At 39.0% G+C, this 25,106-nt stretch overlaps 1 protein-coding gene across 1 annotated transcript; it reads right to left on the bottom strand.

Annotated features, from left to right (window-relative positions):
- Positions 1-1,111: 1,111 nt before the first annotated feature.
- Positions 1,112-25,073, bottom strand: CRLS1 (cardiolipin synthase 1). The gene is made up of 7 exons (XM_032419440.1): positions 24,630-25,073; positions 21,846-21,983; positions 16,909-17,038; positions 6,426-6,511; positions 5,469-5,537; positions 3,809-3,900; positions 1,112-2,093 (listed from the first exon to the last, which is right to left on the bottom strand). The coding sequence occupies exons 1-7, from the start codon at positions 24,933-24,935 to the stop codon at positions 2,006-2,008; spliced, it is 909 nt and encodes a 302-aa protein (XP_032275331.1). The 5' UTR covers positions 24,936-25,073; the 3' UTR covers positions 1,112-2,005.
- Between the last annotated feature and the right edge of the window lie 33 nt (positions 25,074-25,106).

The following is a 25,106-nucleotide window of genomic DNA, read 5'->3' as shown; positions in this document are numbered from 1 at the left end:
TTAAGATATCTACCAGCTCCTGATTAAAAACTGGAAAGCAAAAGCCAAAAATGTGACTAGCATGGACTACAGACACCTAATCATCTCAATGCCTTTATTAGCTTACTATCAGGATTGAATCAGTTATATGGAAGCACCAAAATGAATTTGTCGTGCTTGGCTCTGTATGAATATACAAACCTGCCTAATACAATTCCAGTGTTTTGTAAACTAGCAGAATTCATGGTGTATAACAGTCCAATATCTAAAACCCTCAAGAAACTTGCACCATTTTTCTTAGGGTTGAGGTTTATTAACCAGAGCCAGATTAAGACCGTCATACTGAAGAGACTATGGGCCCAAGACATAAGTAACTCCAAAGAGCATCAACACTGAGCCAGGAAATACACGTAACGAAGTGCAAAACCCTCATTTCTCCCATAATTTATCTCGAGTTCTCTCACTTTAAAACATTTTTGTGCTCCCACTTTGCTAGTGCCAAGATGTGTTCAGTGTGCCTCTTGGGTGGGAATTCCAGCTCTAGCCGCCCCGCCTCCCAAGCTAGGAGACTACACAGGGGGTTCCGGAAGGGGAGAACGGCCAGCCACAGGCCACCCTCCTCATCCCTCCCACCACCGTCCATCGGATTCAGGGACACGGTCCCCTGCTGCAGGCTTCAGTGCGCTTCAAGCCAACGGCAACTTGGCTGCTAACCTGGGAACAAGGAAGCCAGGACCGAAGGCAAGAGAGGGGCACACTGATCCCCGGATGCCACCGCCAACAGGCATGAATTTTGCTTTTAACTTCCCATCTTAACACAGCTCGACAAGCTGTTTGGATAAGCTCACTGCACAATTCCACAGGACACTTGGGACAGTGGGCAGCAACAGGCCTCCGCTGGTAAGAGGAAGCAACCAGCAACAGCCATCGTCTTCCTCTTCCCTCTCTCTCTGCGCCTCCCACTCTTCCAAACATGACGGTGTAGTGAGAGTAAGGACTTTAAGTCAGATGGTCCCAAACAAATTATTTTTACAATGTAAGTGCAAGTGATGTATCTGAATGGACTTCAGGAATCAGAAAACTTCAACAGTGAGGATCATAGCACGTTAAACAGAACACCACCACTGAAGGCACTTTTCCAGCTCTTTTATTCCTTTAATATCTTAACAAAAGATACCCCAAAATTTAAAAAACCTTTGAAAAATATACAGTTTCATATTATTTACATAACATGTGAGTACAGGTTCCAACATCATACAAACATTGCTACGTTAGAAACAGCGGAAGGCATGTTATAACTCACTGCCTCCTGGATGGTGTAGGCTAATGGACATGCTTTCATATTTCAACCACCTCTGTCACTTGCTATCCTGATACATAGACTACTAGGCACCTGAGAGGTTGGAAGACTACTGAACTTGAATACCTTCTGTTGTGATCTCATTTGTTATTTTCAAAACTTACTGCATTTTAAATATCTTTACAAGTTTACTTCATCCACAACTAAGCTACCTTTACTGTCATTAATCCTAAATGATCAAATATTAACCACACAAACTATTATGTGTACACAGTTCTAAAAATCAAACATAAGACTGTGTAGCCAAGTTGTGTCGGATAGATACTTAAACCCAGTAAATCCCCTAGTGCTTTGTAAGCCATCTAAATTCTGTTAAACAGAAGTGGCAACTTCAGTTTCCATGCTCTAGACTAGGTTTCTTAAAAATGCATTAAAAAGTGACTGACGATAATTGGAATAATTGGTACCTTATAAATTAATCAAGAAACCTAAGATAAAAAATTCTAAATTATAGTTTTATTTGTATTTAAAAATACATTGGAAATTCTGCATATGCCCATGATCAAGCTTATTTTCAAAGCACATTACTTAAATTTTGATGACATGGTTTGTTCTGACAAGTCCTTTTTCAAGCTGAACCCCAAACTACGGAAGCTCCTGTAGCTTTCCCCTCGCCCTGCCACCGACGACGTATACCGCTTCCTCACTAATGACGATGGATGGCTTTCATCTGCCTTTTATCACCTGAACAGTTTTTCGACCGTAATGATAGTAACTGTAAGCTGATGCAGCTGTGGTGAAAGCTGTGAAACACCTTTTTTGGAAGAAAGAAAGAAAGTTTTAGTTATCAAGTCTAAGACACAGTAACCAGGAAAATCACAAAGAATACATTTAATAAAGTTATTTAAAAAGCAAAAAGGCCATGCGTGGAATTCTTTTTTAGCTCCAGGAATCTAAAGCTGCTGCTTTTAAGATAATCTCAAACAGAATCTAGTTAATGAGCCCAAAAAAAATAATACTGGCCATTGTCACCTCTACCCAGCCGTTATTCTAGGTGTCTTACGCCACCGTTTTCTTTTCACAGCAACCTTCTCTTACAGAGAGGCAGATGAAGCCCCAGGGAACTTTGCTTAGGGCCACAGAACCGCGTCTGAGCCTCGTCCAGAGCCCCTATGCTCTTTCCACTGCTCCCTGCTGCCGAGGGTATCGAGCTTTTATTTCCTGCAGAATTCGAATATCTGAGTCATTTTAAATAAAATCCAGCTTTTGTTTGGTTTTTTTTTAAATGATTTTTCCTTAAGTTAACTGCCAGATTCACCAGATTCTCTTCGAAGTTCCATGAGTGATGCGCATGGCTTGCTGAGTGCTCATGGCCTAGCAGGTTACTTTTTAGTGCACCCGTGCGTGTCTGCTTCCACCAGCTGAGCAGGAGATCATGGAAACTCTATTTTTGTTTGATCCCAAAGCTGTCTGTGCCAGTTTGATCATCTAAATTCACACCTGAACCAATGCAACATACATGCCGGAAGAGCTGCTATATTTGAGAACTAAGTGGGATACTTTGGAAATACTTTATAACAAGGTGAGTTGCTAAAAACTACTGTCAAAGTAGGCAATATGACTGTTGAAAGGTTGGAGAAAAATGGTAAAAATCTAGAAAGTTTCTATACTTAGATTGCTTTGTAAATGTCTTAAGTTCCTATATCACTTTAAAGAAACAGAAACAGAAAATAAAAACATCAGAGAGGTTGTATTATGGATGTAGTTTAGTCAAGAAAAACTCCCACAGACCGATACTCAAAAAAAAAGGCATCGGTCCTCTATCAAAAGATGTAGGATGAATCAGACAAAATGTACACATAGCGTGTGTACCATCTTTAACGCTTCTTTAGCTTAACTGACTCTGGCTCAGACTGAAGCAGCAAGGCTTTAATTAGAGTTACAGTGTACTAAAATACAGGGCTTCAAGCTCAGTGTGGCACACCTGGACTCGGACACATTGCATTCGACATATTTTCACGGTGATACATTTCAAAGCTATAAGTAAGGATAATAAAATAAAAATCAAACTCTTTTCTCCAAGTTCCCCTCCCACTATGCCCCTGCGCCACTAGGCTGGATGCACCTTCCCCTACCCGCTCTCCTATACCTGACCCTGCTCAGAGTCCGTCCTTCACCCCCAGTTACCTCCCCCAGTCTCTCCCTGTGCAAACCCACTAGGCCTCTTGCTCAAATGCCACTTCCTTCCTGAGGCTTTCCTTCTTCTCCCTTCCTGCAATCAAGTATCCTTCCCTCCTCCAAAACCCCAATACTTTATCTATCTCTCTCATCCCTTTTAACTTGCATGAAAACTCCTGTAATTTCTATATCCCATGCATGATAGTATTCAGAATAGTATCAGTCATAAAATATAGCCCCCAACTTTACTCGGTTGGTGCTCCATAAACATGGTAAGAACCAAGTAATTCTAAGACTGTCACAATAAGCCATTTTGTTGACATTCTCAGAGTAATTCTACATTTAGCTTACCACAGTATCTGAAGATAAATGCTGTCAGCATAATTGAAAACCGGAGCTGCCAAAGAAGCTGCCACCAAGATTAACTGGACTGCTGTGTTTACCTAAAACAAAACAAAAGTCATGAATAAACAGTGCCAAGGAGATCCTGCTTCAAGCTCAAGAGACAAAGGCACAGCCCATCATGCTGTAACATGATGTACCCTCGGCGGGCGTGGTGTCGTAATATCCTTGCCAAAGAAGCTGGCATTCACACCCAAGGGGCAACTTCACTAACTGGCTCATCTGTCTGCACAGGTGCCCTTTACAGTGAGGATAAGGGCATCTGTCAGAAAATACTACTACCTTGAATTTCCACAGCAATTCAATAATGTTGCAATGTTCTTGGCCTTTTTTCAGTTGTCTGTTAAAATAGCCCTGTGGATATGGAAATAATAAAGCTACCACTTCACCGGTGAAAATGTAATGAGCTAAGTGACTTGCCTGCAGCCATAGCAGGTTACAGGATGGAACCCAGAACCCAGACTCCCCAGCACTTCATCCAGTGCTCTCCTTCATTTGCCCAAATGTCAAACCCTAGGAGGTCAGAAAATTGAAATGCATTCATCTCCATGAGAAGAGGCTCTGGAGGAAATAAGTATGTTCCCCTACCCTACAAGACAGCATGGAGGAGAGAAGGATGAAAACAGAACCAAAAGTGCGCTGGAGACTGCCTACTCATCCTGAGAAGCGTGCTGGGGAAGAGGGTGTGAAGGATGAAGCCGTGGGAAATGTGCAAGAAGCATCTCTGTTCTACCGTCCATTCTGCAACCAACAGACAAGGATTCCACTTCATCTTAAAAAATTAAATAATAAAATTGTCTGGAGAACTTCTTGCACCTGAGTCCCTTTCTAAGCAGTGCTACACTCTAACTGCTGTACCCCATACAAATATAAGTCACTTGAATCTAAAAAAACAAAAAACAAAACCCCATAAATGTAGGTAAAAGTCCACCCCAGGGAGTTTTAGGTATAACAGTAACAACCCCTCTGTCCCAAAGATGATCTGTGTCCCTAACCTGTTAAACTTCTGTCACAAGGGACAGGACAAAAGGATGATTAGAACGAACTTATCAAGGCTACGAGGAAAACAGAAACGCCTTGAGAGTCATTAATGGTGTGTTCTCTGTATGCAAAGGCTGGCATGGTTACTGTGCTGCAAGGGGCTCGGGAAAACAGGACGAATAACTAAGCGTAGCAGCTGTTTATTAGTAAGTACAACTTTTTCCTATCCTTTCCATGTAATAATCAATGGTGAAAACGAAGGGCCCGATTTTACGGTGTTTTCACCACAGAAAGGAGGGTTCTGAAACTACAAAGGAACCTCCATAATTTCTCTGTAGCTCAACCAAGACGTGATTACATTTCCACCCCCTTCCCCTTCCCAAACGGTAACCCTAATACCTCATTCAGGGACTTAAATGCTCAGACCACCAATGCAAAACACAATGCGTATACTAAAGACCCAAAAAGCTCGAAGGACAAAAGAACTGGGTTAATGACCTCACTCTCTCTCTCCTACAGTCAGTGCACTGAAATAGGTCTCATTTTCAGCAGCTATAGACTGAGGTTTATATTCATTATAATAAACATTTACCAGGGAATAACCTGAAAGGATGTGCGTGTCTCTTACCTTGCTGATGAAGGTTGGTTTGAACCTAGCAGTGGCATAGCAAGGATTGAAATACTTAGAAAGGGTTCGCTGGCAGAGGACAAAAAGATAAAGTTTATTCAATTTATCATTCAAGTTTAAAACAATCATTTTGTTATTATATGTAGGTAACAGTTACTGAATATTTACATCGTATGCCTGCCTCCATGCTAGACAAGCCCTTTATCTGCATCTTCTTTTATTACCCTAAATGAGCAGTGTCTATATTCCTTATAAATCATACACAGGTTACTGAAAACAGATTTTTTTTTTTAATTTATAGATCTCAATCCCTAGAAAACTCTAACACAGTAACTATCCTAAAGTCTGCCTGACGACATCTGTTCTCTAAATAAACTCAATAAATCTCCCTTATTGCTATTTTTTTTCATAGGCTAAAAAATGAAATGAGTAAGATCCTGCTATGTTCACTGGATCCAGAACCAAAGGATAAGATTATTATGCTATGCCTATGTGATCAAGTATCTGTACAGCAATGAATAAATATGCAAACAAACCATTCTGTATTCATACAACTGTGATTTTAAAAACTAGTTCCAGACAATCCATGGTAGGAGCTAAATCAGGCAGCAAAGGGGCTTGGTTACACAAACACTCCTAACAGTTTGCTGCTAGGGACAGGGCGGAGTTGGTCTGGGTTTTATGTGCTATCAACTAAAAAGGTTTGACTCATATACATGCCTTTTTAAAATTGATCATTCATGTTTTCACTGAACAACTACCATTGTGGGTGATTCAAATAGCAAGAGGACACACTTATGTGTGGTTTTAAAAAATTCTTGAAAAAAGGATCAAAAAATAATGGCCATAAATTACTCCCATAAAGTGGAACTCAGGATACAACGCAGTGGGTTTTTGGAGTTTTTTTTGCCTTAAGTTGTAAGTAATAATAAAAGGATTTTTTTTAAACAGACTCACCGGTGTTGGAAGAGTTCGGTATCTGACGTAAAAAACAGCAGCTATCAGCATTACGTCTCTCGAAATTATCATGTAAGTAAGTGGAACTGAAAATCAAAAATAAAATAATTTTGATTGGGATTTTGAAATTTACTGATATTACACATACAATAAAGCCTCACTCAGCCTTATGAACTGGTATTTCATAGAAATAAAAATGCTGTAAATAAATACTTATGGATTTGGTTTAGGGTCCTTATAGTGAACCACTGATTTTTATATTCTTCTTCCACCTACCCTCAAACCAAGTGAAGGACTATGTCTGCCTCTCAGAATGTCAGTCCTCCTGCCTTTTCTCCCTCTTGCATGTTTTTAAGCTGTAGGTTATTAGTATCAGTGTCGGCTGTACTCAGCCCCCACTATCTCCTTTGTGACCTCTCAGCCTTGTGAATTTGGAAAAATGATCACCATGCTTACTATACTTACATATGGAATGAATGAGATGGTAGAGCCTGGAAAAGATACTGGAAGACTCAAACTACTATGCCGACTCAGGAGCTCTGATGGCTTCTACATTCCAGACTATTTTATAAGCAGTAAAATTTGCTGTATGTAACACTTGTGGAAAAGCCAAATATTTTCATTCTTGTCTGGTCAGTTCCTACCCAGGTAACTGCTATTTCTTCTCCTGCCCCATTCATTCAATGAATTCTAACTTAAAAAGAATTCAATCTGTCGATACTTTTCTCATTATTCTTAAGATTCTACAGCATGGGGGGCACCTGGATAGCTCAGTCAGTTAGGAGTCCAGCTCTTGATTTAGGTTCAGGTCATGATCTCAAGGTCATGAGATCGAGCCCCATGTTAGGCTCCATGCTGAGCCTAACATAAAAAAAAAAAAAAAGATTCTCTCTCTCCCTCTCCCTCTGCTCCTCCTCACCCCCTCTAAAAGATTCTACAGCATGGCCCCAAAGCCAGAGCCAGCAAAATATTTTAGACTGATACCCAAAAGAAGCCCTGCCCCCTTGTTGAGTAACAATGGGAGGGCAGAGGTCCTGTTTCCTTTCACATCCTTCTACACTGTCGGAAGTCTTAACTATGAACATATATTGCTTTTATTAGAAAAAATATTTTTTTAAAAAAGAAAAAAATCCTGACACTCAATTGTTTCAAACTAAAATAACAGGGTCATGTGTATCCCTTCCATAATACTTCCAAACAGCTCTTCTATGAATTACTTTTGAGATCATATTTATGATCCTCTCCAGTTCTGACATTCTATTCGTTCTGCAACTTGAGCAAAATCTCAATTACAGATTACAATTTAAATCTCTGTTGGTTACGACTATGATGTTAAGTGTAGATCGTTGGCCTAGTCCTTGATGATAAGACTGTTTGAAAGAGAAAATGCTTATCTACCACTCAAGTCATGGCATTTGGAGCACACAGAAGACACAGCTGTATGAGCCAAATAACAAAACAAGCAAGCCATGATTTTTAGGAGCATTTTTTTGTCTGTAAAACAGACTTTTCTACAGCAATCATTAGGTGGCAAAATCTAACCATCAGATTTTAAGACACAGCAAACTCATGCAAATTACATAGAGTAAACCTCCTAAACACAACTTTAGAAGAGAGTAAACACCTGTTGGTATATTTCATCATCACAGGGAAAAAGAGACTAGGACTTAATCCTAAATAAGAAGTTTCTGCAAAAGAGATGAGGCAATTCAATACGCTGCAAAGACGGGTTCTTGTTCTAACTAGTAACAACCCACACTACCATTTATTGAGTATCTGGCCCTGTTTTAAGCATTTCATACATATTATCATTTAATCTATATATCGACTCCACAAAACAGGGACCATCATTATCCCCATTTTACAAATGAGGAAAACAAGCCTTAGGCAAATTATATCACCTGGCCAAGGTCACCAGTTAGTGAGTAGTACAACCAGTACTAGTACTGTAACCACTAGTAAACAGTACAGGAAGCAGTACAGCCAGAGCCCTAGGAATGGAACCTAGGTCTATGGAATTCACAGCCTATGCTCAGGTCAGTGTACGAGGCTCCAACCCAGCCGTGTGAGTCGCAATTAGCATCTCCGGACTCAGCTTACCTTCTCTAACAGCCTGGCGGAGAAAGGAAAGTTAACAAAAATCAAGTGTTCTCCAAACTGACTGCCCACCACAGAATCACCTTGGGAGAGCTTCACAGACACAGATGAAAGCTCCTTGGGGAGGGGCGCCTGGGTGGTTCAGATGGTTAAGCGTCTGCCTTTGGCTCAGGTCATGATCCCAGGGTCCTGGGATCGAGCCCCACATCAGGCTCCCTGCTCTGCGGGAAGCCTGCTTCTCCCTCTCCCTCTGCCTCTCTCCCTGCCCCGTATCTCTGTGTCTCAAATGAATAAATAAAATCTTAAAAAAGGGGCGCCTGGGTGGCTCAGTTGGTTAAGTGACTGCCTTCGGCTCAGGTCATGATCCTGGAGTCCCAGGATCAAGTCCCGCATCGGGCTCCCTGCTCAGCAGGGAGTCTGCTTCTCCCTCTGACCCTCCCCCCTTCATGCTCTCTCTCTATCTCATTCTCTCTCAAATAAATACATAAAATCTTTAAAAATATATATAAAAAAAATAAAATCTTAAAAAAAAAAAGAAAGAAAAGAAAGCTCCTCGGGGGATTTGCATGCACAGCCAGGCTGGGACCCTGCCTCACCAGGTGATGTCTAAGGCCTCTCCCTGGCTTTTGCATCTTCTAACTGCTCCTCCTTTCTCTCCAGCCTTCCCTTCCCTTTTCTTCCAGGGCTAAAACAGCTTTCATTTTGCCTATCAGAGTATAATAGTGTGTTAGTCAGGATAAGAGTGTATAAAACGGGTCAGGGATTGCTCCAAGGTTTTCCTCCCTACTTGCTAACCCTTCTGAAATAGGTAATGTCTGCAATAAAGAAGTACATTAGAGGCTAATTTTATTAGCATTCAAGAGAAATTAATAAAACAAAGTCACTTTTACATATCACAAGTGCTCATTATCAATACCAAAGGTTATTGCACTGAAAAATAACAGAATTATTCCAGAAATTGATTCAAACCAGCAATAAGAATTTGCTATACAGCAAACCAGAAATAATACAAGATACAGAAAAGAATCATAATTTAGTAAATGTGGCAGAACAAATGCACATAAGTAGAAATTAACTTAGACTCACATCCCGGACTGCTACAAATGTAACAAATCAAGTTGTTTTCATCCTAATCTCTCCTCCCATAGAAAAAGCAAGAAGAAAAGCAGAATTATTTATTATCCTAGCTGAGGAAGAAAGCACATTTCTTACTCTTGAGGAAACAGCTATTCAGATGAAGGTGGATGGAACTTTTACAAAAATGCAGGCAGTATGAAAGTAAGAAGATGCGAAATAACATATATACAGCTCTCCCCCTAAAACACGCCTAAAATGACAGTGAAGGAATAAAAAGATAAAGTCACAAAGAGAATGAGGAGAGAAGACAAATTTCTCAGTTCTACGTTTGTTAGTAAGAATTATTTTAATTCGAACTGATTAAAGGCATCATAAAAAGCCCAACAAATCCCAAGCAAGATAAATAAAAAAGTAACTCATACCAAGATATATTACTATGAAACTATGGAAAACCCCAAAGACAAACGAGAAAATCTTAAAAGCAGCCAGAATAAAAACAGTTAACTTCAAAAAAAGAATGGATTAGCAGTTTCTTTTATACCAACAACAGAAATGAAAATTGTATAATATGTTATATGTGCTGAAATGACTACCAACCCAGACTTCTACACTCAATAAAAATATCCTTCAAGAACAAAGGCAGGGCGCCTGGGTGGCTCAGTTGGTTAAGCGACTGCCTTCAGCTCAGGTCATGATCCTGGAGTCCCTGGATCGAGTCCCGCATCGGGCTCCCTGCTCAGCAGGGAGCCTGCTTCTCCCTCTGACCCTCCCCCCTCTCATGTGCTCTCTCTCTCTCTCATTCTGTCTCAAATAAATAAATAAAATCTTTAAAAAAAAAAAAAAAGAACAAAGGCAAAATCAGAGAAAGACAAATACTGCCCAGTATCACTTACATGTGGAATTAAAAATAAATAAAAATAAAATAAAATAAAATAAAATAAAATAAAATAAAAGTTGAAATAGAAATAGCAAGGAAAAAAGTGGCTGCCAGAGGCTGGAGGACGGGAGAAATAGGGAGAGGTTGATAAAAGGGTGCAAACTTCCACTTTTAAGATGAATAAAGTCTGAGGATCTAATGTATAATATGGTGACTGTAGTTGATTATACTGTATTGTATTAACTGAAATCTGCTTGGAGAGTGGAACTTAATATCCTCACACACACAAAAGAATAAAATGTTCTCATACATACAAAAGAATAAAGGCAAAATAAAAATATTTTCAGAGAAACAAAGGCAAGAATGTACCACCAGTTGACCAATATTAAAAGAATTTCTAAAGATACACTTCAGATGAAAGGAAAATGATCCCAAGATGGAAGGTCTGAGATACATCAAACAATGTAAGCCAGAAAAAAGTAAATATGAAGATACATCTAAATGAACACAGTAAAAACAGTATCATGTGGGTTTAAGAAGTATATAAAATTAAAGTATGGCAACAATAACCAAAGTTGAGAAAGCAGTAAATGGAGCTCAAGCAGGGCTGAGTGCAGATTCATTAACACTGAACTTTGATAAGGATGAATGATATAATTCTGAAAATAACTAAATGGAAATAGAGTATAACAGAGCCAAACTGGCACAGAGGGAAAACAAGTATAATGATAAAAAATCTTTACAGATGTTGAAAAGCACATATGAGCCAAATGAAACACATAAAATGGAAGACTGCTACACAAATAATAGTAATCACAGTAAATGTTAATGGATTAAATGTTCCAGTTGAAAGATAAAATATTTTTAGACTGGATAAAAATAAAGAAAACCCATCTGTCTTTCTGCTATTTATAAGAAATATCTAAAATATAAAGATACAGAGAAATTGAAAGTGATTTATCTATCAGGCAAACATTGACCTGATCATTATTGAAGATATGGAGGGGTCACACTTCATAATAAAACATTCAATTTACCAAGAAGACAAAAAAATCTAATGTATATGCACTTAACAGCAGGACTTCAAAGACACAAAGCAAAAATCAGACTACAAAGAAAAATAATGTAAAACTAAACACAAAGGAAACTAACCTACTCTCTTAGTAACTGACAAACAAGCAGACCAAACAGAAAAAAGAAGTCAGTAAACATTTAAATGTCAGGATTTAAAATTTGACCAAATTGTTATATATAGAACATCATACCCAACTACCACAGAATACATACTCATTTGAAGCACATATAAATGTTTATGAAATTTGACTGTAGGGGCGCCTGGGTGGCTCGGTCAGTTGAGTGTCTGCCTTCAGCTCAGGTCAGGATCCCAGGGTCCTGGGATCAAGCCCCGCATCGGGCTCCCTGCTCAGCAGGGAGCCTGCTTCTCCCTCTCCCTCTGCCTGCCTGTCTGCCTACTTGTGATCTCTCTCTCTCTGTCAAATAAATAAATAAAATCTTTAAAAAAATTTTTTTACTGTATACTGGCCTGTGGGGCTAAAATCAGAGCATGTTCTCTGGATATAAGGTAATTATGCTTGAAATTAATAATAAAAAGATAGCCAGAGAAACTCACAAATAATAAATACACATTTCTATTAACCCCTTAAGTCAAAGAAAATAATGGAAATAGAATATTCTGAACTCAATAATGGCAAAAATACTTTTATCGACATACGAGATGCGGTGAAAGGGATACCCAAGACAAAATGTACAGCCCTAAATGCCAACTTTAGAAAAGAAAAGCTGAAAGAAATGAGTTAAATATTCATCTACAGCTGTGCTGTTCAATACAACAGCCACTAGCCACGTGGGAAAATAAAGCACCTGAAATGTGGCTGGTCTGAATGAGAAGTGCTGTAAAATGAAAACTAGACACTGGCTTTTGAGAGCACAGTATGAAGAAAAACTCACTAATTTTTTATGGATTACACATTGAAATGATAATATTTTTTATCTAGTAGGTTAAATGTTATTAAAATTATTTTCACCTGTTCTCTTTGATTTTCAATATAGCTACTAGAAAATTTTAAAATTACATATATGGCTCCCGTTATATTTCTACTAAACAGAACCGATCTAAAGAATTTGGAAGAAGAACAGCAAGGGAAACCTGGAGAAAGAAGTAAAAGAGCAAGATTTAATGAAGTAGTAAGCATATCAGACAAAGCCCAAAGTCGGTTCTTTGAAAAGATTCATAAAACTGACCCACCTCTGTTAAGACAATTCAAGGGAAAAAAAACAAAGAAGGGACAAATAACTAATAAATCAGGATGAAAAGGGGGGCACTGCTGCATATCCTAAGGACATCAAAAAGTTAACGTGGATACCATAAATAGTTAATGGTAAATCTTTATAAATGTAGTTGTAATGGACAAGTTCTTAGAAAAACACCATAACTTACCAAACAGACAAAAGATGAACCAGAAAATCTGAATCATCCTATAACAAAAAAAAATGAATCACCTATTTGAAAACTCCTTCCTAAACTCCAGTCCTCAATGCTTCAATAAGTTCAACCAAACATTTAAAGAAGAAATATTGCAATTTCACACAAACATCTCCCAAGAATGGGGAAAAAAAACCTAGACTTCCTAACTCTTATTATGAGATCAGTATAAATTTGATAGTAAAACCTAATATATCAGTATCTTGTGAATACTGATACAAAATCTTCAACAAAATATTAGAAACTAAATTTAGCAATATTTTCATAATCTATCATGACCAAATTGGATTTATACCAGGAATTTCAGGTTGGTTTAACATTAGAAAAACAATAATGTAATCCATAACACATTAACAGTTTAAAAGGAAAAAAAAATGACTCTCATAATACAAGAAGAAAAAGAATTTGATAAAATTCAATATCTAACTGTAATAAAAACTCTTAGCAAACTCCCAATAGAAGTGAACTTCCATAACCTGAAAAAAGGATACATTTTATTTAATAGTGAAATGTTGATAACTTTCCTTTTGAAACTGGAAACAAAACACAGACACCATTCCTATTCAACACTGTACTGTGCAGTATGGAAAAGAAAAGGCAAAAGAATTGGAAAAGAATTGGAAATATACTATCATTAATTATAGACAATACATAATTGACGATGTAGAAAATCCAAGAGAATTTACATTATTAGAATAAGAGTTTTAAAAATATTTTATTTGATAGAGAGCAGGAGTGGGGGGAGAGGGGCAGAAGGAGAAGGAGAAGCAGACGCCCCGCTGAGCAGGGGGCCAGACGTGGGGCTCGATCCCAGGACCCCAGGATCATGACCTGTACTGAAGGCAGACGCTTAACTGACTGAGCTACCCAGGCACCCCTAGAATAAGAGTTTAACAAGTTTTGCTCGACACAAAAATCAACATCAGAAATAGAATTGATTTTTATTCATCAACAATAGGCACTTACTACAAAATGAAATAGTAAAAAGCTACCATTTAGAAAAGCATCAAAATTACCAAGCAACTTGGAATAAATCTAATAACAAAACTGTTTATTACCTCTCTGAAGAAAACTAACATTCTGACATTTTAAAAAGACTAAATGGAGTAAATATATCATGCTTGTGGACTGGAAGATCAATATTATAAAGATATCAATTCTTTCAAATAGATCTATAAACTAAATGCAATCCCAATTAAAATTCCAACAGGCTTTTCTGGGGAACTTGAAAAGCTGATTCTAACATTTACACACAAGGGGCGCTTGGCTGGCTCAGCTGTGGAACGTGGGGCTCCTGATCTCAGGGTCCTGAGTTTGAGCTCCATATTGGGTGTAGAGATTGCTTAATAAATAAACTTAAAATATATTAAAAAAATAAAATTTACACACAAAATGGAAAGGGGTAAGAACATCAAAGGTGGAAGGACTTGCTCTACCAGGTATCAAGACTTTTAGCAAAGCAGTAACAATTCAGGATGGTACTAGTGCAGTAACAGACAAATCAGTAGGGAACAATTAAGACAACCCAGAAATGGACCCATGTATATATGGACATTGCAGTGAGCCTGGAAAGTACAGATTTTTCAATAAAAAAATGGGATGGGGGCACCTGGGTGGCTTAGTCAGTTAAAGTGTCCGATTCTTGGTTTTGACTCTCCAAGTTGTGGGATCGAGCCCCAAGTCGGGCTCCCGTACATAAGAATCTCCTTGTCCCTCTCTCTTTGCACCTCCCCCTGCTTGCTCTCTCTCTCTCTCAAATAAATAAATATCTTTTTTTATTTTTTTATTTATTTTATTTTTTTTTAACATTTTATTTATTTATTTGACAGAGAGAGACACAGTGAGAGAGGGAACACAAGCAGGGGGAGTGGGAGAGGGAGAAGCAGGCTTCCCGCGGAGCAGGGAGCCCGATGCGGGGCTCAATCCCAGGACGCTGGGATCAGACCTGAGCCGAAGGCAGACGCTTAACGACTGAGCCACCCAGGCGCCCCAAAAATATCTTTTTTAAAAAAAAGTGCTGGGATAATGTGGTACCCACAGAAATAGCTAGAAAATTAATTTTTAGGAGAATTTTTTCTAAACATCAACTAGAAAAAAATGTAAACAAACAAAAAAATCCTAAAAACTTTCCAATACAAAACATAACCACATATAAAGGAAAAGGTACCAGAATGGCATGAGACCTCTCAACAGCAAGATGGAATCTGGAAGTCTACAGAACAGGGTCTTCAAAATTCTGAGTGAAAATGATCTGCAATTGAAAATTATGCCCAATTCAAATCTCAATCAAGTATGGAGGGTAGCATAAAGACAAAATATTTTCAACGTCTTTAGAATAAAGCCATTGTGGACCTCTAAAACTCTAGCTGCCACACTGCATCCTTAGACAGGAAACAACAGGAGGTTGCACTCCACCAAAAGGAAACTCTCAACAAGGAAGCCACGGGAACTTGGAAAAATAGACCCAACACAGAAGTGAGACAACAGAAATTCCCAGAATAGCAAAAAAGAATTCTCAGCTTGCAAAGCAACCTACACCGATTATTTAGGTAAATCTCACAGCAACATGATCTATTATGCTAAAACCTGGATACAATTTCTTTATTCAAAAGGGAAATATCTGATCAACCTTTGTAAAATAATACAACAAAATACAAAATAACTCTAAAAAATTGGAGGCCTGAAAGTATGTGCACACATGCACACACATACAAGATCATTTGGATCGGGGCGCCTGGGTGGCTCAGTTGGTTGAGCGACTGCCTTCGGCTCAGGTCATGATCCTGGAGTCCCGGGATCAAGTCCCGCATCGGGCTCCCTGCTCGGCGGGGAGTCTGCTTCTCCCTCTGACCCTCTTCCCTACTCATGCTCTCTATCATTCTCTCAATAAATAAAAATCTTAAAAAAAAAAAAAACCAGATCATTTGGATCTTGAATAATGTCAATAGAATGCTCCTTAGGTTCCTTTCGCCGCCCCCACAAATTATATTAGAATGAGAGTACCCCTGCCCCTTCAACACCCCCAACCATATATACACCAAAATTCTGACTTTCAAAGAAGCACATAAATATAAACATTAATCCAGTTTATTTTTTAATTTGGTATGGGAATTTAAAAGCCTAAAAGTAAGAGAGAAAAAGATCCTCTAGATTGAGGAGACTATACTAGACTGAAATGCCATTACACTTCTTCCTATCAAATGGCAATAATAACATGTCATTGAAAGACCATGTGGCAGCGTTTGCTTCATTCTCAGATTCTAACACTTGGAAATTAAGTTTAATCTAAACCAAGGGAGAAAAACTGAGAAATACAGCTTAAGTAGAAAATGAACAACCAGAAAAGCGCATGCAAAATAAAAAGCAAAAGATCATAAAATTTTGTTAGAAAGAGTATTCAGATAATGTACAAACTATATACATATATATATGTGTGTGTATATATATATGTAATTTGAAATTGCATAACAATGTCTAAGTAAAACTAGTAATACAAAATTTTATAAACATTTTCAGGATTTCAGAGCTCTCATTTTTTATGATTAAACTGCACTTAATAAGTAATAGACTTAAGAAAACTTTAAATTGCTTTCAAAAAGCCAGGCACTAAGTAAGAATATAAAATACTGTTTCAAAAAATTCTAAACTAATATGAATTGGCAATGTGAAATAATATTTGCTTAAATTTAACTTTAAACAATCTAAGAAAACAACAGATTCTACTAGTAAAATAAGGACATAAATTCTAAAGTAAAATAACAGCTTGACAAGCAAAACAATTCAATGGTTTAGAATTAGGGAAACAGTTTAAAGTTGAAAAATACACTTTTGGAACAAAAATTATTTGTCTCTCAGTCAAGAGAAATCCTAAACTGACTAATGTCATTCTTCCCTATGCTATTTAAAAGTACGCATGATGGCGTTCTTACCTGGAATAAGATCTGCATAGGTCAAGCTAACATATAAGATACTGATAAGTATTTTATCAGCAAGTGGATCAAGAGCACTTCCCAAAGCTGATTTTTGATTGGCCCAGTTTCGAGCAATAAATCCATCCAACTGAAAATAGAAGTTTTTTTTAAATAAATGTCATAATAGGTACAGAGTAGATATCTTGAAGGTTAATAGATACCAGAATAACAACTATATTTTCATAAAATGTTAATAAAACCTCTTCTGTTTCTTACCCCCAAACCTTCTCATTCTTTCACCGGTATATGTTTAGCTTTCAAATTACCAACTGGTCTAAAAACAATCTCACTTTTCTACAGTACTTTTCTTTCTCAAGGCCTTCCGGTATTTCTTTTATTTTCATAAGGCCCCTTTGTGGGTTGAATCCAAACACAAATTTAGAGATTTAAAGGACCCCCAAAAAACCCAGAGAAAGCATGGCTGACAGAACATGGACTGGGAGCCCCTCCTTTGAGCCTTGGGTTATTTCACTACAGCCAAAATAGCTGCTTTTGCTTACAAGAACTACCTTTTAACTGCAAGACTTTGATTTTCACTCCTACCTACTTTTCTATGATTTGATCCAACACTCTTAAGTTTTCACTGTTATTATCTTTCTTTTTTGTTTAGTGCAACTGTTAATTCCATGAATTGTACATGAATAAAAAAGTCAATCCTCAGGGGTGCCTGGGTGACTCAGTCGGTTAAGTGTCCAGCTCTTGGTTTTGGCTCAGGTCATGATTTCATGGGTCGTGAGATCGAGCCCTGTATTAGGCTCCGCATTCAACTCCACAGTCAGCGGGGAATCTGCTTGAGATTCTCCCCCTCTGTCCCTCTCCTCACCTGCATGTGTGTGCTTTCTCTCTCTCCTCTAAAATAAATAAATCTTACCAAAAAAAATCAATCCTCTGTACCTGGCCTACTTAAAAATCTTGATATGCAAATTACTTATTCACTATTCCTAGAAACCAATTATATTTTAAAGCAGAGGTCATACATGGTTACCAATGGGCCAAATGGGTCCTGCAAACAGCTTTTTGCTTAACCTGCCCAGAGCTTTTAAAACTGTAAATTAGCTGCCAACATTTAAATATTCAAAGTCTTACCACAAAAATCCAGATCTCTAGTTTCACTTGAGAAATGGAAAGATCTGATCACCCTGGAGCCACAAGATGAATTGAAATCAAGTATCTACCACCTATTCCCATTAAATAAGGGAGGTTATTTTCTGGCTTTCCAAGTTTCTACCTGGCTTTCCTCACTTTAATTTCAAGCTTCAACAAATTTTTTAATTTTCTAGTCCTATTTCCAAGGAGAAAGAACCAAGGAGAAATTAATTTAGACATAATTTAACATGTACATTTTAAAGGATAAATAAATTCTATCTCAAGTATTCCAGTAAGTTAGTAACAGGCCTATCATTAAGAACTTGCTCTTTGGCAGCAGAACATAATGGTTAAGAACTTGCTCTTTGGCAGAACATAACTGGTCCAAGTCCTGGGTCAGCCCTTTACTATGTGACCTTGGGGAAATTATCTGGCCTAAGCTTCTCTTTCCTCATCTGTATAAGCTACCTCAAAGGGCTGATTGTCTTCAGCACATAATGGAATTAATACTTGTTTAGTATTCAGTAAATCCGCAAAAAAGGCAGTTACTAGCTATTACTACACAACTGAAAGAACCTATTTTCTTATAAAATATACTACATGTAACAATGTCTAACAGAAAGTACCTAGAACTGGGCATTGGGGCCTTGGAAGATTCAGGTTTCAGTTCAGTTTTTGATCTCAAGGAACTTAACCTTCCACTTTTTCACTAGCATTTCCATCTGGTCCTCCCTGTTCCTCTACCTACATTAGATTCCAAGGTCATCAACTTCACTGCTCCTTTGCAAACATCTGTAACTCCCTTACTTCACTCTCCCTCCACCCTTCTTACACACAACTATCCATGTACTTACTCCAGGCCTGCACCTAACCAGCTGACCATTGCCCAAGAATACGTAAGTGGGCTAACTGATCTCACTTCAAATTCGGGATCATAAATCTCCCATGGGCATTCAATACTGCCTCCCAATCCCACACCTGCCTGTTTACTTTCTTTTCACACTGTCTGTTCTCACTTCAAGCCTACTCCTCCTTCTCCCATAGCCTCTCACTCTAACTCATGATCATATCCATACTTTCCTTGAAAAACAGAAGCAGATTGTTAGCACTCCCTTATATTCCTACCCACAAATCCACCACCTACTTACTGCATCCAGACACATTCTCTGCTTTCTCTGATTCATGATCATAGGCCCTCTCACCTTCTGTGATTTGCCTCTCTTCTCCCCCATCTCTCCTGCATCATCAATCTCCTTTCTATCCGGTCATTTAATTAACCAGTTAATTAACAACAAAAATTCCCCCAGTATATAGAGCTTTAAAAACTACCCTTCTTCGACCCACTTCCCAATACCCCTACAAAGCAAAACTTTCTCAAAGCCACATCTATTGTCATTACACCTCACATTTGTTGCCAATCCACTCTGATTGTCCCCACTCCTCTAGAGATGGTGCTCATAAAGATCACCAATGAATTCTCCATTTTTAGCATACTTGACCTGAACACAATTGAAGCCCTGTCTTCACTTAACTTCTGGGACACCTGATGGCCTAATTTTCTTCCTTTCTCACCAAATGTTCTTTCTCAGTGTCCTTTACTGGCTCCTTTTCTATTGCTCCACGTACTGCTCATTTCTCTGACCCCTTCTCTTCTTTAACCCAGCCTAAATGACATCACCCAGACTTGACCATCCATATGCTGATAACTCTCAAATTTATCTCTAACCCTGACTTTTTCTAACTCCCAACTACTACTACCCAATTGATACCTCTATGTTGACAGGCACAACTCTTGGTACTTTTCTACTCTGTCCTACCCTGAGTGTTGCTCATGCCAAAAACAAAATTGTTACCTTTATGCACTAGTTGTTGAAAAGAAAACAAAAAAGTAACAGCCTATCACGCATATTTCTCTCACTGCACATATGCAATCCACTGACATATCAACTCTATCTTCAAAACATACCCCACACTCATTCACTTCTCTCCAAATTCCCACCCCAGTCCAAGCTACTACCACTGCCACTCCCCTAGGTAACTGTAAGCCTCCTAATCAGCCTCTCTGCTTCCATTCTTGCCTTCCTACAACCTATTTCCCATATACAACATAAATCAGGCCTTGTCATTCCCCTGCTTAAACTCTCCATGACTCCTGCCATCTGCCCAGTGGCCAATCTAGAGGCATCAAAACCTCCATAAAGTAAATGTGAAATATGGTACCAGATAGCTCAAGTTTTCACATACACTGTCATATATATTTAGAAAAATGTAAATGAGGCCTCTTTGAGTTCAGTGAGTATTGCAATCTCATGTGGCAGCTAAAAAAAGGTACAAGCAAAAGAAAAACAAATCCAGTAACTAAAAACGATCTTGTCTCTTACATTTAAAAAAAAAAAATCCATTATCAATATAATGGCCTTTGACAGACCTGGAGTGTGTCTGAGTGGGAGACCTTCAGGCTTCAGAGATAAAAGCAGGGACAAAAAAAAAGAGAGACTGCGAGAATGGGGAGAAATAGTGACAAACAGGAGCTAAACCTGGGGGGAAAAAAAAAAGTGGGAACCACTTTGAGAGACTATTTTTGATGCATATTTGGAAATGCTATATAATAATGCCAATGTCCTCCTTTGTTTACCCTGCACATTCTTCACTTAATTCTATATTGCTCACCAATGCTAATGGGCAGGAGGAATTTTGTTTCTGTGAACCTCAAAGGGAATAGCTGACATTACAGATACTACACAACTGTTATTTATAGAAAATTAGTTTATCTTCATTCTCACTAAATAAGTATCAAGCAATACTTTCCAAACATAAATCAGTCTGAAGAGGCATCAAATCATTCTTGCCTTGTCTGGGTGCTCAGACCAGCCTTATATAAGGATATAATGTCTTTATTTCTACATGCTAACTGCCCTGATCTTAAATTTTTGCTCTATCTTTCTACCACTTTCCTCAACTGGGTTTTTGTAGGACATGTAATTTTAAAAATCATTTCAAATCCCTTATGCAACAAGGTGGGTGATAAAGACAAGTAATGTCATACATGCTGATGGCTGGTCAGTCCACAAAAGCCTATTTTACACATATGTTGCCTTCTGTTATAAAATTATTTTCCAAGTTCTAATTTGATATAACCCGAATAAATCCTTCCCTCCCCCAAAACTGACACAGTGATGTAAAGGGGCTCTTTTTTCATTTGTCCATCTACTGGCGGAGTGGAAGAAGGAAGGATGCCTAATGCCTGGCCCAGGGCAGGATCTTCTGCTGGGTAATCAGAGGGTTGCAAAGCAGGGATCAGAAACCAAATCTGTGTGGGTGCCTACATCCTCCCACCAGCATAAACCTGAGTTGAGCTCTGACCTCTCCAAGCTCCCTGGTCACAATAACTGACCCACTGTTTCCCCCTCCACAGTAAAACCAACTATTGTAAAGATCAGAGTATTTCTATCACAATAAATAGAAAAAGAGTCTCACAACTTCTCTCCTTTATTTCTATCCCTAAAGCATATACTTGGCTCCTTCGGAATTTCTAAGGGTTTTTCTTTTACAGAAAAGTTAAAAACCAAGAGTAAAAAGCTCCCGCTCCTATGCCTCCCAACAACTTTCACTTCCTTCCTTAAATCCCTTAAAAAATAAAAAGTCCCACACAGATGCTAAAGACAAGTCCTTATACAAAGTACTAGGTCAAATTCATCTTGAGGATTTCCTTCCAGGGAAAAGCAGACTAAGTCTGTGCTATTTCAGTGTACCAGAGACACTGGGATTTGAAAGGGGAGCAAAACAGAGGGAATGCATTTACAACTTACCAAATCAGTTAGCCCAGCTAAAGCAAAAACTCCCAGTGCAATATTAAAATCCTCTTCAATAATCAAATAGCCCAAAACTGGGGCCAAGCCAATTCTTGTCATTGACAACATATTTGGGATTGTCCATGGGTTTTCATACTGAAACACAAAGACATCAAAATTTAAATTAAATGCTATGAATTCATACTTTAACTATATTAGAAAAATACACCAAAAATTACACCAACTTTAGAGCCAGAAGCTACATAAACTTTAAATTTAGTACTCTGAATTTTAAAATCCATTCTGTTTACAGACCATAGCTCTAAAACTGTCCAGAATACAGAAGATGAAGATATGTCATATGCCCATAGAGTAAAGTATCTGCTATTTATAGAGTGTGTGTATATATACACACATACTTCCTAAAGAGAGAAAAGAACAATCATGTATTATTTACCATATAGGTCAAGGCTTTAATATAGGACTTTATGATTAGAATTCAAACCTTAAAACACTCTGCTTTTAAAAGTGTAACCTCAAAAAGATCTTATACTTCAAATAAACAGTCTAGATGAAGTGTCAGAAAAAAAAAAAAAGCCAAATTATCAACCCCAGGCATTTTGGCTTAAAATGTTTAAGCCCTCTGCACATACCCATCAAAAGAAGGCTAAATGCTATACAGTGTATGGACACACGATGAAAAGGAAAGAAAATTTAATTCCATGATCTCATCACTAAATGGATAATTGCTGGAAGAAAATGGAGCTGGAAACAGGGATTGAGATCCTTAGGAAATAAAGAGAAATTTTGTAAATCTGTTCAAAATACCCATGAAAAAAAATGTTAAGATTCCCACCTAGAATCTGAGGGCTTTAGGATTCCTTGAAACTTCATTTGGAGCCAAGCTGTTTGAAGTTGGCACTAACAAAAGGGCTCTTTTTCAGCTACTATGAAGAACATTACTTCCTTGCCAAACAAAATCTGTTTCATGAGAATATTTCAACTTTAAAAGCCTCGCCCTAGTGGAGCTAAGATACCCTGCCCAATAGGATACAGAAATAATACCAAGAAAATGTCTCCCTAAAGCCTGGACTTTTTCTCCACTGGTGAAGGTTGCCAACTCTACCCCACGGGACTATCTACTCACAAACTAACCCTACTCTTAATCAGTAACCAATTAATCTGAACCTTAACTTTGATTTTTTTAAAAAAGTGAGTTTCCATTTCTAAAGAAATTTTTTAAAATTCCATGAACCATTCCGTAAGAAAAAGCAGTTCTCTAAAGATACTAAATTTGTGTTTATAAACAAACTGGTAAGAAATGTTCACCTTAGTTGGAGGGATAATGAGGTTGTTACGGCAGAACACTGCCATTGAAAGCTACAGAAAAACTTCAAATTCTCCAGGAAACAATCACGAAACAAGAAGCAGTACAAACCTCTACTCAAGGACCCTTAATTGAAAGTAGACCACATTATGTAATTAAATGGGAAAATTCTGGGAACATACTCCAAATTTAAGTTCAAAGGTCAGAGTGTTTCATAATCCAGAGGAAAAAAGATAAGGCTGTTTACCATAATGTGGTACAGAATAAGTCAAACACTTATCCAATGTTACAGCAACTCAGAGGGGGAAGAAAAAAAAACAACACAGTTCATGATTGAGAAAAAGGAATCACAAAGCAAAAGGTCAAAACAGAGTCCCAAAATTAATGTCAGAAATATCCATAGGGCAAAATTAAAGACAAAGTTGCAAATAGCCTGATCATTTCATTTGGTGAATTAATCAACAGAACTGTAACTGGAACAGTGAGAGTTCTTTTTAGCTCCACATAAAACATTTTAAAGTACCTCACTAATTTCTAATCATTAAATTTGCAAAAGTTTCTAAATTAAAATTAAGAGAGCTAATCTGAGATTACCCAACCAGATAACCTGTGGCATACTCGACCAACTACTGCCGTTCTGGGAAGGACTTCAGCCACCATATGGCAACCTCAAAGCATCCAGCATTCAAACCCCGACATACTTTAGCTATTAGTGGAGCTGAGACCCCGGCCAGGAAGTGGCCACCTCAACCCATGCTGTACAACTGATGAAAGCAGTACAAGGGCCCACTGAAGACATAACAATTGAAGATGTAATAATTGCATGAGTCTTGCTAACATGACATCAAAAGCTCTCCCACATTCATGCTCTGGTGTCTTCTGCTTGGGCAGTATTTCAGAAGGTAAGTGGACAAATATCTCGTTCCATTACCTCAAAAAGAGAGTTGTAATCTTTTTCTACAATTAGAGATTAAAGAATCCTTTAATTACGCCTTATTTATCTTTCATCTTATAATATATAAGGTTACCAAAAGTCAGATGATAGTGAACCAAACCTACACAAGCCAATAGGCTTGTATACTTTTCTAAAGATTCCTACTAACTTGCCCTAAACATTGGGGAATGGCTTCAGAGAATTAAAAATAGACTTAATAAGACAAGTGAAGGCTATTTTTACCAATGCAATATCCTGAGGCCGACCCCGCTAAAGGTGCGGACAGAAGCGGGGGGGGTAGGAAAGGAGAGATTCTAACTTGACCGCCGAGACTGAAGATGGACTCGGTTAGCACCCCTGAAATTCATCCCAACTGAATGACCTGCCCGTTACTCCTCTTCAGGGAACCGTTTACAAGTTCTGGAACAGAAACGTCTGACTTGGGCCAGTGAGAGCACGTTATTCACGTCCAAGTCCGATCCCCGTGAGGGCCCGCGACCCCGACCCAGGGTTGCCCCTCCGCCTCCTCCTCGGTACGTACCAGGCTGGCGGCGCTCGCCTGGCCCCATCGGCCGCTCCCGGGCTCCGCCGCGGCGTCCCCTCCAGCTGCGGGCTCGGGGGCCGCCTTCCCCGCGCCGGAGCAGTGGCCCCGTGGGCCGGCCCCAGGCAGCCGCAGGCCGAGCGCGGCCGGGCGCAGCCACCAGCGCTCTACCAGGCAGCCTAGGCAGCCGGGCACCGAGCGCAGCAGAGCCCCGCGGGCGCGCCCCTTGCCTGGCCGCACCCCTGGCGCCCATGCCGCGCCGCGAAGGACCCCCCACGAGCCGCGCGCCACGCGCGAAGCCAGCATGGCCCTGCCGCCGCGCCGCGAGGAGACAGGCGGCGAGAGCTCAGCAGCCTGGGGCACCGGCGAGCCACCTCTCCATAGAGTCCCCGCAACGTCCGAAAAGCTCGGCCGCCTCCATTGCGGTTTTCAAACCCCAGCACGCTTCGCTTATACAGGTGGCCGGGAGCCGCCAAG

The sequence above is a fragment of the Phoca vitulina genome, unplaced genomic scaffold (genome assembly GCF_004348235.1).
Source record: "Phoca vitulina isolate PV1807 unplaced genomic scaffold, GSC_HSeal_1.0 scaffold22, whole genome shotgun sequence".
Lineage (NCBI taxonomy): Eukaryota > Metazoa > Chordata > Mammalia > Carnivora > Phocidae > Phoca > Phoca vitulina.
This window is presented reverse-complemented; position numbering and strand designations above follow the sequence as displayed.

What these genes read in the sequence shown, in the direction of transcription:
- CRLS1 (XM_032419440.1), bottom strand. Translation starts at nt 24,935, where the DNA reads ATGCTGGCTTCGCGCGTGGCGCGCGGCTCGTGGGGGGTCCTTCGCGGC. An exon ending in TAGCTGGGCTAACTGATTTG is followed by an intron (nt 17,039 to 21,845) that starts GTAAGTTGTAAA and finishes TTCTATTTTCAG; the next exon opens with TTGGATGGATTTATTGCTCG. An exon ending in CTATGCAGATCTTATTCCAG is followed by an intron (nt 6,512 to 16,908) that starts GTAAGAACGCCA and finishes TTTGATTTTCAG; the next exon opens with TTCCACTTACTTACATGATA.